This window comes from Rana temporaria, chromosome 5 (assembly GCF_905171775.1).
Source record: "Rana temporaria chromosome 5, aRanTem1.1, whole genome shotgun sequence".
Taxonomy (NCBI): domain Eukaryota; kingdom Metazoa; phylum Chordata; class Amphibia; order Anura; family Ranidae; genus Rana; species Rana temporaria.
The window spans coordinates 260,902,315-260,916,441 of NC_053493.1; the positions used below are offsets into that span (position 1 = coordinate 260,902,315).

At 40.6% G+C, this 14,127-nt stretch overlaps 1 protein-coding gene across 1 annotated transcript in view; it reads right to left on the reverse strand.

Annotated features, from left to right (window-relative positions):
• MBOAT1 (membrane bound O-acyltransferase domain containing 1) overlaps positions 1–14,127 on the reverse strand; it is a 105,231-nt gene that overhangs the window by 39,556 nt on the left and 51,548 nt on the right. Inside the window, exons 6-7 of the mRNA XM_040353782.1 lie at positions 11,933–11,987; positions 8,723–8,900 (exon numbers count right to left, since the gene is read on the reverse strand). Of these exons, the coding sequence (XP_040209716.1) occupies positions 8,723–8,900; positions 11,933–11,987 (233 nt within the window). The remainder of the gene's footprint in view (positions 1–8,722; positions 8,901–11,932; positions 11,988–14,127) is intronic.

The following is a 14,127-nucleotide window of genomic DNA, read 5'->3' on the forward strand; positions in this document are numbered from 1 at the left end:
TTGGAGCAATTTATTTGGGGTACTGTATGGATACCAGCATTGGAGGACTGGAACTACTGACTAACTTTGGAGTCAACCCGTTTGGGGTTCCCTCCTGTGTCAGTCTCCCACTGAAAGGGGAGAGATGTAACAGAATGACCCATGACACCCAGAGACTTTTGAAGGATGAGGGGTATTCCTGTGCCAGCGTCACTAATGACTCTTAGGTCTAGGGTCATCCTGTACCCCTTTTGGGCATAGGGTGACTGAGAAATATTAATTATAAATTACATGAGATGGGACATTACTGATAATTCATGTTTTGCAGGATATCTTGGAATTTTACAGGTTGTTAAAGTCTGACTCCAAATGGAGTGTTTTCATTCAATGGGGGGACACATGCTTTTGAGGTGTTAATTGCGTAGACTCCCGAAAGACATTCCATTGTCCATTGTGTGATGCTAACTAAATCTGAAGGGTCAGATGTCTCCTTTCAGGGGTAGGGAATTAGCATGTCAATTATGTTTAGTAAAGGAATGTGTTTTGTGTAACAGGTGAGGGGAACTTATCAAGCTGTAGTAATTAACCCCTCTAATGCGGAGACGGGATGTCTGGGGGATGATTAGTAATTAGCCCATTTGAATGTGTACTGAAGCCCCATTGTGTGATATTGGGGGTGGAGAGTTTCTTTGTCCCTGTGATTAACTTTAACATGCTTGGACTGTATATAAGAAAGCTAAGATACCATTAAAAGCGTTCATACATTTTGAAACCAGTAACGGAGCTTGTCTCGTTATTCTGGGAAATGAGATGGATCGTGTCTGATGTCTGCTGGCTTGTCGTATAAGCTGTTCTGGGTTGATGGAATGAATATCCTAAACGGTGGTGACCGTTACACACACACACATATATATATATATATATATATATATATATATATATATAAAAAATGGAAAATGTGATCCAAATTCATGTGTTCAAATATCTGATGTGCTCCTTCATCAAGAAATGTCCTAAAATGACTCACCAGAGGCTGTTGTTGGTCAGATTATAAACCAGCAAACCAGCAGTGTTTGTATATTTAGGAAGATCCACTTTACACTCTGCCGATTTCCAATGTGTTCACCCAACAGTTTCGCTCCTGTATTGAACAGCAGATAATTATGGTGAAGAAAGAAGAGAAATCTCCATAGCGTAATCTCATTTTTTTAAAGGTTTTATTTGTTTAAAACTTAGTTAAAATGCACTCACATTTCCTGAGTGTCAGCCCGACACTAGGGAACAATCGCATGCAATTACAATGTATCTCTCTGCTCCTGGCTGTAATCCCCAAGCCTTGTCCTTACACAAGCTTGGTGGTGTCAGCTTCCTAGCCCCCGCTCTAATAATTTAATTGTGCAATGTCCTCACAGAGCGGCAGGACATCTCCTGTGCAATACGAGAGAGAAACTGATGGGTGGACACATTGGAAATCAGCAGAGCGGAAAGTGGATCTTCCTAAATATATAAAAACACGCGCCATTGCTGGTTTATAATCTGACCAGCCACAGCCTCTGGTGAGTCATTTTAGGATATTTCTTGATGAAGGAGCACATCAGATATTTGAACACATGAATTTGGATCACATTTTCCATTTTTTTATTTATTTTTTTGACGACTGAAATTTGGATTTTGTTTGGCACATATGCATTTGGAGACATTAATAAGTTCTTTTCCTTGGACTTTTCTTATTTTTTACATTTTTTTCATTTATTTATAAAATATACGTTTTTTAAAAAAAAAATATGTTCACATATGTACTTTTTGTTATCATCACAACAAATTAGCAGTCAGTTGCAGATATTAGATTTCTTTTGTTAAGAAATCTTGGTATTGCAAATTGTGGTAACACATATATAGATTGACATACACATTGCCGTTCCACTTGCACTTTATGTTTATGGAGACACACACACACACAGTGGTTCAGCACTTGCACTCTAATATTATGCACAATATATTAAATAGCGGTATAGTATTGGTAGGAGGGTGCTGGTTTTATACACACTGCTCGAAAAAATTAAAGGAACACTTTGATAACATATCAGATCTCAACGGGCAAAAATCTCATGCTGGATATCAATACTGATATGGACTGGGTAATGTGTTAGGAATAAAAGGATGGCACATCAATAGATGTAAATGAAAATTATCCACCTACAGAGGGCTGAATTTTGCAGCAAACGACTCCATTTTGCCGAAATTTCATTGCAACAACTCAAAATGGTCCTAGGTAGTTTGTATGGCCCCAAAGTGCTTGTATGCATACCTGACAACATCAGGGCATGCTCCTAATGAGATGACGGATGGTGTCCTGGGGTATTTCCTCCCAGATCTAGACCAGAGCATCACTGAGCTCCTGGACAGACTGAGGTGCAACCTGGCGGCACCGGATGGACCGAAACATACTGTCCCAGAGGTGTTCTTTCGGATTTAGGTCAGGTGAGCGTGGGGACCATTCAATGGTATCAATTTTTTCATCCTCCAGGAACTGGCTGCATGCTCTCGACACATGAGGCCGGACATTGTCACACACCTGGAGGAACCCAGGGCCCACTGCACCAGCGTAGGGTCTGACAATGGGTCCAAGGATTTCATCCCGATACCTAATGGCAGTCAGGGTGCCATTGTGTAGCCTGCAGAGGTCTGTGCATCTCCGTGACTTCTCCAGACCCTTTCACGTCTGTCACATATGCTCAGGGTGAACCTGCTCTCATCTGTGAAAAGCATGGGGCACCAGTGTCGAACCTGCCAATTCTGGTGTTCAATGGAAAATGCCAATCGAGCTCCAAAGTGTCCGGCAGTGAGCACAGAGCACACTAGAGGACGTCGGGCACTCAGGCCACCCACATGAAGTCTGTTTCTGATTGTTTGGTCAGAGACATTCACACAAGTGGCCTGCTGGAGGTCATTTTGTAGGGCTCTGGCAGTGCTCATCCTGTTCCTCCTTGCACAAAGGAGCAAATACCGGTCCTGCTGATGGGTTAAGGACCTTCTACAGCTCTGTCCAGCTCTCCTAGAGTAACTGCCTGTCTACTGGAATCTCCTCCATGCTCTTGAGACTGTGCTGGGAGACACGGCAAACCTTCTGGCAATGACACATATTGATGTGCCATCCTGGAGGAGTTGGACTGCCTGTGCAACCTTTATACTGTCCAAGTATCGCCTCGTGCTACCAGTAGTGACACTGACCCTAGTCAAATGCAAAACTAGTGAAAAAACAGTCAGAAAAGATGAGTAGGGAAAAAAATGTCAGACACCTCCACCTGAAAAACCATTCCTGTTTTGGAGGTCGTCTCATTGTTGCCCATCTCGTGCACCTGTTGTTAATTTCAATTAATAACAAAGCAGCTGAAACTGATTAACAACCCCCTCTGTATACACCCCTCCCCCTCTGCTACTGACCAGATCAATATCCCAGGAGTTCTGGTCCAAAAGTGTTCCTTTAATTTTTTTTGAGCAGTGTATATGTGTATATATATATATATATATATATATATATATATATATATATATATATACTGTATATATATACACACACTGTGTGTGTAGATAGATAGATAGATAGATAGATAGATAGATAGATAGATAGATAGATAGATAGATAGATAGATAGAGAGAGAGAGAGGCCATAATTGTTTATTATTGTAGCAATGGTTCATGCAATTGTGTAATTTCTACAGATTTGCACTATTTTTTTGTTATTTTGAGTATTTACCAGTGACTTACTAGGATGGAGTAGCAGTACTCTCAGTTGGACTGGAATCCACAATTGTTTAGTAGTTCTGTGGCGCTGATTCCCTTTTGTAAATGCAAAAGCAGTATATGGGAATAGTATTACTTGTCAACTGATTTGCAATTCTATTCAGCCAGTCTTTTGATTAAGCTATATAGAACAGCCATATCTTTGTACTCTAGTACAGCAACAGCTCAGCTTGGAGGAACACAGTCTCATAACCCAATAATGAGTCATCTCTCTGCTCTCTTCTCCTATCATCATGTTTTCTGTAATCATTTATGAGTTGCAGCACAGTTGGCTCCCCATCCTCCAATTCTTCACTGTATAGTGGATTGCTAGGAAACCAGCATCCATACAGATTTAGGTACTTCATCTATATACACATTAATACAGTTAAAAGAGAAGTAAAAAAAACAAAAAGAAAACATGCTTACCTAGATGGCTGCAGCCTGAACCCAATGCTGCAGTTGTTCCCAGTCAGCTCTACACCAAGAACTGTGTGATCAAACACCTCTAATCGCGCAGATCTTGGGTCCGCTCTGAGCACAAAGCAGTGACTGACTGACTCACTGGAGCACCGGGATGTAGAGGGGGTGGGAGGGGCTGACTCAGGATCTCAGCAGCATGATAAGTAGCTAAGCTATGTTGTCAGCTGGCAGCGGGCTAAATTTGGGTCACAGAAGCGCAGAACTAAGTGCACTCCTGTGATTCACAGTTGAATTATAGTCAAAAGAGCTTTGGCCATATTTCTCCTTTAATTTACTATTAATAAATATACAGTACTATACAAAAAAAGTTTTAGGCAGGTGTGAAGAAACGCTGTAAGAAAGCTTTCAAAAAAATATGTTAATGGTTTATTTTTTATCAATTTATAAAATGCACAGTGAGCAAACAGAAGAAAAGTCTAAATTAAATCAATATTTGGTGCAACTACCCTTTGGCTTCAAACCAGCATCAACTCTTGCATAAAGGAATGGATTTCGTAGGATTAGAGTCATGTGTGTGATCAACCAATTATACCAAGCAGGTGCTAATGATCATCAATGTCAGTTAAAACACAGTCATTAACTGAAACTGAAAACTGGGTGAGGAACAGCCAAACTCTATAAATTAGGTGAGGTTGTGGAAGACTGTTTCATGTCACAGATCATATACCATGGCAAGACTGAGAACATCAACAAAACACAAGGTAGTTGTACTGCATCAGCAAGGTCTCTCCCAGGCAAAGATTTCAACGCAGACTGGGGTTTCCAGAGTGCTGTCCAAGCACTTTTGAAGACGCATAAAGAAAATGGCAATGTTAAAGACTGTAGACACAGTGGTCGGCCAAGTAAACCTAATGCAGCAGATGAAAGACACATCATGCTTACTTCCCTTTGACATTGGAAGATGTCCAGCAGTGCCATCAGCACAGAGTTGCCAGAAACCAGTGGGACCCAGGTACATCTATCTACTGTCCAGAGAAGTCTAGCCAGAAGTGGTCTTCCTGGAAGAGTTGCAGTCAAAAAGCCATACCCCCCATGTGGAAACAAGGCTAAGCGGCTCAACTATGCACAAAAACATAAGAACTGGGGTGCAGAAAAATGACAGCAAGTGCTCTGTACTGATGAGTCAAAATTGTATTATTTGGCTATAGCAGGAGGCAGTTTGTTTGCTGAAGGGCTGGAGTGAGGTACAATAATGAGTGTCTGCAGGCAAAAGTGAAGCATAGTAGAGTTTCCTTGCAAGTTAGGGGCTGCATTTCTGTAAATGGAGTTGGATATTTGGTCAGGAATGATGGTGTCCTCAATGCTGAGAAATACAGGCATAATATTTATTCATCATGCCATACCATCAGGGAGGCATGCGATTGGTCCCAAATTTATTCTGCAGCAGAACAACCCCAAATATACAGCCAATGTCATTAAGAACTACGTTCAGCTTAAGCTTAAGCTTCCTGGAAGTAATGGTTTGGCCCCCACAGAGCCCTAATGTCAACATCATCGAGTCTGTCTGGGATTACATGAAGAGACAGAAGAATTTGAGCTAGCCTACATTCACAGAAGATCTGTGGTTAGTTCTCCAAGATGTTTGGAACAACCTACCTGCTGAGTTCCTTCAAAAAACTGTGTGGAAGTGTACCTAGATAAATTAATGCTGTTTTGAAGCCAAAGGGTGGTCACACCAAATATTGATTTAATTTTGGATTTCTCTTCTGTTCATTTACTTTCCATTTTGTTAATTGATAAAAAAAAAAAAAATCTTCATAATTTACATTCTTAATTTACAGCATTTTTTCACACCTACCTAAAACATTTCCACAGTATTGTATACCTGCATTAACTGGTGTTTTTATAACTGCTTGGAGGTCAGCTTTAAGCATTTAAAAATGGAGATTAACAGCAGTATGTGATGATTTGTCACAAGTATGGCAGGAATACTAATGTTAGGGAATTAATTGTAGTCATTTTTAAAGCCTGGATATTTATTAAAGGCAGCAACTATCCAGAGACCTATCAGATGCTGCTGTATGATTTTGCCAATAATATCAGCATGGGATATGGTAACAGACCAGCTATCTGGCAGAGTGACTAGGCCATTAAACAAAAGGGTTTTGATGACTCTAATGGTGGTGGCATTTATGCAAAAAAACATCACAATGTAAATGCTGCCTGCGTACAAAGGGATTACATGAATGAGGTCTTTGACAAGCCACTGGTGCAGAACAAATGGTACTTTCACAGAACAATCTAAATATTACCAAAGTGACATACTGGGCATGTGCAGAACTGGAATATTGACCTTTTTTTAAATCATTTTAATCAACATAAGCCATGTGGCATAACAGTGCGACTTCAAGCAACTGGATACAGAAGCAAAAGAAAAAACAAATCAATCATAGCAATGTTTGGTGTCTCTGTATAGACACCTTAAAGGAAATGAATTTGGTTGTGAGTGTCACCGGCGCAAAAAATAAAATAAAATAAATATGAATATAAACCGTGATCTGCTGCAGTAATGTGTGCCCTTGGTAGGGGTTAATAGTGCATAGGAAAAAATGTTACTGCGCTGATCTAATTATCCAGAGGGTTTAATCTCTGGAAATGTGAGCTGTGACTTGATAGAATACACCCTCAACCATAAGTGGAATATGTATATCAGGGCCACAATGTGCCCAATCTTAAATGTGAGTAACCTAAATACAAACAATCTGTGAAAATATATAAATTAAATTTAAATCATGCATATGTGACACAGGGGTCTTAGCGGAGCTTTACCAGCGTTTTTCAGGTGCTGGCAGTGTGAAAGGGCTCTGAAAGCACTCAGACTTTCACATTGGGATTGCAGATGAGGCTTCTTTCAGATGCTTTACAGGCGCTTTTTTTAAACCTACCGCCAGGATAGAAAACCTTTATGGGCAAAACTTCCCCCCACTCTTTAAAAAACTAACTGAGGATCTAAATCAATGGGCCCACTTGGAGCTTTCTTGGCTAGGCAGAGTCAACTCGGTCAAAATTACGTTACTCCCTCATGTTTTACATCAAGATGGCCACGGCTAGAAATGCTAGAGGTTTTTTTTTTCAAAGTGATTTCTCAGCAAAATAAAGCATGGAGACAGACATGGATGGATGGATAAAAATTCTTATCAGAGTTGTTTCGTCTCTGCTCAACAAAAGTTGATCATTTGATTGAATTCTGTCGAAGGAACATGTTGGAAAACTTCCCTCCATCAGCCATTTATCAGTGTATTCTGACAGCTGCTGGCCCCTTGTTAGAACACAAAGTCCTGGTAAGAGGGGATTCCTCCATTCACCTTGTTTCTGTGGATATAGACATTTGCTATACACTAACCATGTATAAACCAGCTTTAGTTCTGCTATACCTATAAAGGGGGTTGCAAAAGGCTGATTGGGGAGTACTTTCAATAACTGCAGTTAAAAATAAATGTGATGAATGTATTAATGCAGGGCTCAACTAATCCCGGTCGCCAGGTCGCCATGGCGACTAGAAATAGCAGCCTGGCGACTTGGCTTGATATATTTTTTTGTGAAGTTCCCAGCTCTTCCTTGTGTAAGCTGGCGCCATCTGGTGGTGGCCGTTGGTATTACAAGTTAAGCATTACAAGTTAAACAGCAATTCTAATGTCATTTTTCACTATTTTAACTGCCACCTTCTTCCCTCTAATTAGAACCCCCAAACATGATATATATTTTTTATCCTAACACCCTAGAGAATAAAATGGCGATCGTTGCAATACTTTCTGTCACGCCGTATTTGCGCAGCGGTCTTACAAGCGCACTTTTTTGGGGAAAAAATTACACTTTTTTTAATAAAAAAATAAGACAACAGTAAAGTTATCCCCATTTTTTTAAATATTTTGAAAGATAATGTTACGCCAAGTAAATTCATACCCAACATGTCACACTTCAAAATTGCGTCCGCTCGTGGAATGCAGACAAACTTTTACCCTTTAAAATCTTCATAGGCGACGTTTAAAAAAATCTACAGGTTGCATGTTTTGAGTTACAGAGGAGGTCTAGGGCTAGAATTATTGCTCTCACTCTACCAATCGCGGCGATACCTCACATGTGTGGTTTGAACACCGTTTACATATGCGGGCGCTGCTCACGTATGTGCTCGCTTCTGCGCGCAAACTCGTCGGGACGGGGTGCGTTTTCTGGCTCCTAACTTTTTTAGCTGGCTCCTAGATTCCAAGCAAATTTGTCAAACCCTGTATTAATGAACCAATGAATATACAGCTACATTCATCTGTGTCTTTTATATTGACCTGGAGCTCAGCTTTCATCATGGAAAATAAATGGTAAAAACGAGAGACAATGCCAAGTGCAGCAATCAGAATCTATAAACACTAAGGGGGGGGGACAGTTGGTTCTGACCATTTCCATTCAACCAAAACCCAAGATAAAGAGCACAAACTGGCTATAAAAAGGTGAGGAAAGGAAGCTGTATACCTTTAGTACTCACATTTGGGGAAGGATCTGACACATGGCGTTTTTCTTTCAAGCTGACTTCTTTTAACTTTGATCGTATGTGACTTCCTTCAATAAAGGCAATGTAGTCCTGGAAATTACTGCAGGGCCCAGCAAGCACACTCATAAAATTCAGGTGGTAGCTAAGGTACTCCAAAAGAGTTGGTCTTTTCCTGCAGATAATATATATAATATAATATAATATATATAATAATAAATAGATTGAATTCTATGTATATATATATGTGGTCTAAAATATTATATATCTTACCTCACCATTTCTGGGCACTGTTTAGTTTACAGGTAATGAAACACATGTACTAAGGGCTGATTCACACCAGATGCAGCCCAGTGCATTTTTATTCTGCATCAAAAAAAGCATAGACAGCATTTAACATGGATTCTAATGAACTTAGTTCACACCAGTGCAGTCAACAAAAGTAGAACATGATCATACCTCCCAACTTTGAGATGCGAATGAGGGACACCTATCAGCAAAAGTATGCAGGCATAAGACACACCCCTTGTCACGCCCCCTTAAAGGAGAATTGTACAAAAACCAAGCTTGGTTAAACCCACAAGTGTTTTTTTTACCAATACTATTCCTTTATATTGGCTTTTAAATTTACAAATGCAGCAATTAAGAAATCAGATGAAAGGTTTAGTGCTGGGAAACACATTTGTATAGATAAAAAGTGCATTTTATATACAACTATATAGATCAGACCAAAATAAAGAACAAATGAGGAGGAATGAGAGACAGAGGGACAGTGCTCCAAATCAGGGACAGTCCCTCAAAATCAGGGACAGTTGGGAGCTATGCATGCTGCATATGTTCTACTTGGAATGCATCTGAAATGCAGCAAAGTGAATTAAAAATGCACCAGAATGCACATGTACTCAATTGAGACAAATGGAGTAAAAAAAGGAGGGGAAAAAACACACCAAAACACATCAAAAACATGCATGAAGAAATGCACCCGGAACGCAGAAATTGTGGTGTGAACCAGCCCTTGATGCAAAACAGTCTGTTAATCAATACAATAAACAGGCACAAGTGAAAGTGAAATCAATAGTAACCCAACACAATCCTGCATGTTTTGGTCAGCTTTAAAAGTAATTCACTGTTTTTATTGTATACATTGTCTTAATAAATTAGGTTAGGATGTAAATGACAGTTTTTATTGCTGTCCCAAGGGAGGGGCGAGCACGTTGACTAACCCCCGGCCAGAACGGCTTGGATGATGGAGGCAAGCTTTCTGAGGAGGAACAGAAAGTGAGAAATTCAGACAAAGAAAAAAAAATTTAGAAGGGAAATCGAAGGAAAAGGTAAGTGAACCATTAATGCACTAGCTTAAAGGAACCCATTTAGAAAATAAAAAACAAACCTTTACAACCCTTTTAAGGGAAATCTCCCCGATAGAACATAGATGGCAAAAACAACTGACGGGGGTTATAGCCCTCCCTTATTCTATCCTAAAAAAAAAGTTTTGGGCCAGATTCACGTAGATCTGCGGCGGCGTAACGTATCGCATTTACGTTACACCGCAGCAAGTTTTACGGGCAAGTGCTTGATTCACAAAGCACTTGCCTGTAAAGTTGCGGCGGCGTAGCGTAAATCCCCCGGCGCAAGCCCGCCTAATTCAAATGATCCGGGTAGGGGGCGTGGATCATTTAAATTAGGCGCGTTCCCGCGCTAAACGTACTGCGCATGCGCCGTCTCTAAATTTTCCCAACGTGCATTGCGCTAAATGACGTCACAAGGACGTCATTGGTTTCGACGTGAACGTAAATGGCGTCCAGCCCCATTCACGGACCACTTACGCAAACGACGTAAAATTTTCGACGCGGGAACGACGACCATACTTAACATTGGATACGCCACTTAGGGAGCATGTTTATCTTTACGCCGCGTATCTCTTACAGTAACGGCGTAAATTTACTGTGACAAGCAAGCGTACGTTCGTGAATCGGCGTAACGACTCATTTGCATATTCTACGCCGACCACAATGGAAGCGCCACCTAGCGGCCAGCATAAATATTGCACCCTAAGATACGACGGCGCAGGCCGTCGTATCTTAGGAATGTTTAAGTGTATCTCAGTTTGAGAATACACTTACACATACAACGGGCTTAGATTCGGAGTTACGTCGGCGTATCTGCTGATACGCCGGCGTAACTCTTTGAGAATCTGGCCCTGTGTCTTTAGTTACTCTTTAAGTCAGGTTCCTGTAGTGATCCAACAAGGCTGCACCACTAAAATCTGCCTAAATTCCTGTAAATTAAAGGAAAGATAGAAGTGTTCTGTAGTCCTAACATATTTCTTGTCATAGGTTGTCCAATGTATTCCTTTAGAGATACAGTACAGTAGCATGGTGTTCATTTAAATAGGCTGTCTAGTTCTCCACAATGGACCCAGAACCAGGCCTACGTAACTTTTCCTAGCACAGTGCACTGTTATGTATGGTGTGGTATACTGTTAGAAGATGCATTGAAAGAATGGCACCACAATGCATTCACATGCGTTACTACATTGCATTGGTGTGAATGAGGCCTAAAAATGTTCCCTTTTCTGCTGTAGGAACTGTAGAGAAAGCTTATGTGTAGAACATAAACTGGATGGCTCCAAGCAGTATGCAATACATATGGAAAAAATCTCATGCACTAATGACAAAAATCTTTTAAAAATACCCTCAGTACCTTTTACTTTCAGAAAGTTTCAAGCAGTATTGGAGCGATATTGCCAAATTTCCTGTGTATCTGATCAGTGTGAGACAGATTAGGAAGCAAGGGGAAAGCGCCAAAATGCTTTTTCTAAAAAAAAAAGTTAGAATCTCTGTCATATTTTTATTGTTGCGTTTGCACCCGGTAAGACTTCCCCTCACTTCCTGTCCAAGTAACTGACATCAAACAGAACAGGAAGTGGGGGGACTCTCCCAAATGGGGACTGAAATTCTCGCTGTTCTGCAGAGTGCCTTGAAAACAGAAGTTATGATATGTCCACTGTGTTTTAATAAGACCCAAGACAGAGCAACCAGGAACATTTCCAAATTCAAAACAAAATAGGGTTAAAGCTCACATAAATTTCTTATTTTATCTATGCGTTTAGCTCTAGAAACGGTACATGCGATAGTAAAATGCATGTTCTTATTTCAAACACATTCATCTATTGAAAAAAAAAACCATTTACATAAAATCTCTTACTTAACGCAGTTTTGAAGTTGCTGCTTGGTGAGTGATTCAGCATTGTGACTCATCCCTTTAAAAGGAGAAGTAAAACATAAAAATAACAGCTGAGGATTAAAAGGAAAAAGAGGAAACTACAGCGAGTATAGACATACAGTGAGGAAAATAAGTATTTGAACACCCTGCTATTTTGCAAGTTCTCCCACTTGGAAATCATGGAGGGGTCTGAAATTGTTATCGTAGGTGCATGTCCACTGTGAGAGACATAATCAAAAAAAAAAATCCAGAAATCACAATGTATGATTTTTTAAACTATTTATTTGTATGATACAGCTGCAAATAAGTATTTGAACACCTGAGAAAATCAATGTTAATATTTGGTACAGTAGCCTTTGTTTTCAATTACAGAGGTCAAACGTTTCTTGTAGTTTTTCACCAGGTTTGCACACACTGGAGGAGGGATTTTGTCCCACTCCTCCACACAGATCTTCTCTAGATCAGTCAGGTTTCTGGGCTGTCGCTGAGAAACACAGAGTTTGAGTTCCCTCCAAAGATTCTCTATTGGGTTTAGGTCTGGAGACTGGCTAGGCCACGCCAGAACCTTGATATGCTTCTTACAGAGCCAGTCCTTGGTTATCCGGGCTGTGTGCTTCGGGTCATTGTCATGTTGGAAGACCCAGCCTCGACCCATCTTCAAAGCTCTAACTGAGGGAAGGAGGTTGTTGCCCAAAATCTCGCAATACATGGCCCCGGTCATCCTCTCCTTAATACAGTGCAGTCGCCCTGTCCCATGTGCAGAAAAACACCCCCAAAGCATGATGCTACCACCCCCATGCTTCACAGTAGGGATGGTGTTCTTGGGATGGTACTCATCATTCTTCTTCCTCCAAACACGGTTAGTGGAATTATGACCACAAAGTTCTATTTTGGTCTCATCTGACCACATGACTTTCTCCCATGACTCCTCTGGATCATCCAAATGGTCATTGGCAAACTTAAGACGGGCCTTGACATGTGCTGGTTTAAGCAGGGGAACCTTCTGTGCCATGCATGATTTCAGACCATGACGTCTTAGTGTATTACCAACAGTAACCTTGGAAACGGTGGTCCCAGCTCTTTTCAGGTCATTGACCAGCTCCTCCTGTGTAGTCCTGGGCTGATTTCTCACCTTTCTTAGGATCATTGAGACCCCACGAGGTGAGATTTTGCATGGAGCCCCAGTCCGAGGGAGATTGACAGTCGTGTTTAGCTTCTTCCATTTTCTAATGATTGCTCCAACAGTGGACCTTTTTTCACCAAGCTGCTTGGCAATTTCCCCGTAGCCCTTTCCAGCCTTGTGGAGGTGTACAATTTTGTCTCTAGTGTCTTTGGACATCTCTTTGGTCTCGGCCATGTTAGTAGTTGGATTCTTACTGATTGTATGGGGTGGACAGGTGTCTTTATGCAGCTAATGACCTCAAACAGGTGCATCTAATTTAGGATAATAAATGGAGTGGAGGTGGACATTTTAAAGGCAGACTAACAGGTCTTTGAGGGTCAGAATTCTAGCTGATAGACGGGTGTTCAAATACTTATTTGCAGCTGTATCATACAAATAAATAGTTAAAAAATCATAAATTGTGATTTCTGGAATTTTTTTTTTGGATTATGTCTCTCACAGTGGACATGCACCTACGATGACAATTTCAGACCCCTCCATGATTTCCAAGTGGGAGAACTTGCAAAATAGCAGGGTGTTCAAATACTTATTTTCCTCACTGTATATACAGTATTAAACACAATCACAAATACAAAAAACATACTGAACCAGTTCTTGACTACTACTATCTATAAGCACTTTCTGCAAACTATGAATAACCACTTGCCCTTTGGAAGGTTTACCCCCCCTTCATGACTAGGCCATTTTTTTGGCAATATAAGACTGCATTACTTTAAGGCCTCATGCACACTGGACCATATAAAAACGTCAGCAGCGTTACCTGTAGAAAGCTGTAGAATGAGTCTTGCAGCGTTTTTCACCTTTTTTTTTTAGCAAAACTATACTCCCACATAAGCTTATGGCTCAAAAACGCTGATAAACGTTGAATAATTGCGTTTTTTTTGCGCTTCAAGCTTTTATCATAGTTCGAGCATTTGTACAACTGAAAAACTCCTCTTAAAACCCACTAGTTCTGGGGGTTTTTTTCCAGACAGAAAACACCCCTGCCAAAAAA